General features: G+C 71.3%; 1 protein-coding gene across 1 annotated transcript in view; it reads right to left on the bottom strand.

The window, feature by feature from the left end:
• Window positions 1–244, bottom strand: part of SLC10A3 (solute carrier family 10 member 3) — a 2,108-nt gene that overhangs the window by 1,292 nt on the left and 572 nt on the right. Inside the window, exon 2 of the mRNA XM_077761744.1 lies at window positions 1–244. This exon is cut by the window's left edge and continues 2 nt beyond it. Within this exon, the coding sequence (XP_077617870.1) occupies window positions 1–244 (244 nt within the window).

Here is a 244-nt window from a genome sequence, read left to right as displayed (position 1 = left end):
ACCCTGATGCCGAAGTCGCGCCGCTCCTCAATGAGCACGGGCGGGGCCCCCCGGGGCTCCAGGAGCTGAATGTGGAGCGGGGCTAGCCCAGGCAGGCCCGAGCGGATGCTCACCACGAAGCCGCCTCCGCCGCCCCAGCTTGTGGCGCTCACGTTCCTGATGGTCAGCACCTCCGTGTCAAGGGAGGTGACCCTCAGCACGGGGCCAGGCCCTGTCCGGTTGCCCTGGCCCCGGTACCGGCTCG

This window comes from Crocuta crocuta, unplaced genomic scaffold, assembly GCF_008692635.1.
Source record: "Crocuta crocuta isolate KB4526 unplaced genomic scaffold, BGI_CrCroc_1.0 scaffold839, whole genome shotgun sequence".
Classification (NCBI taxonomy): Eukaryota; Metazoa; Chordata; class Mammalia; order Carnivora; family Hyaenidae; genus Crocuta; species Crocuta crocuta.
This window is presented reverse-complemented; position numbering and strand designations above follow the sequence as displayed.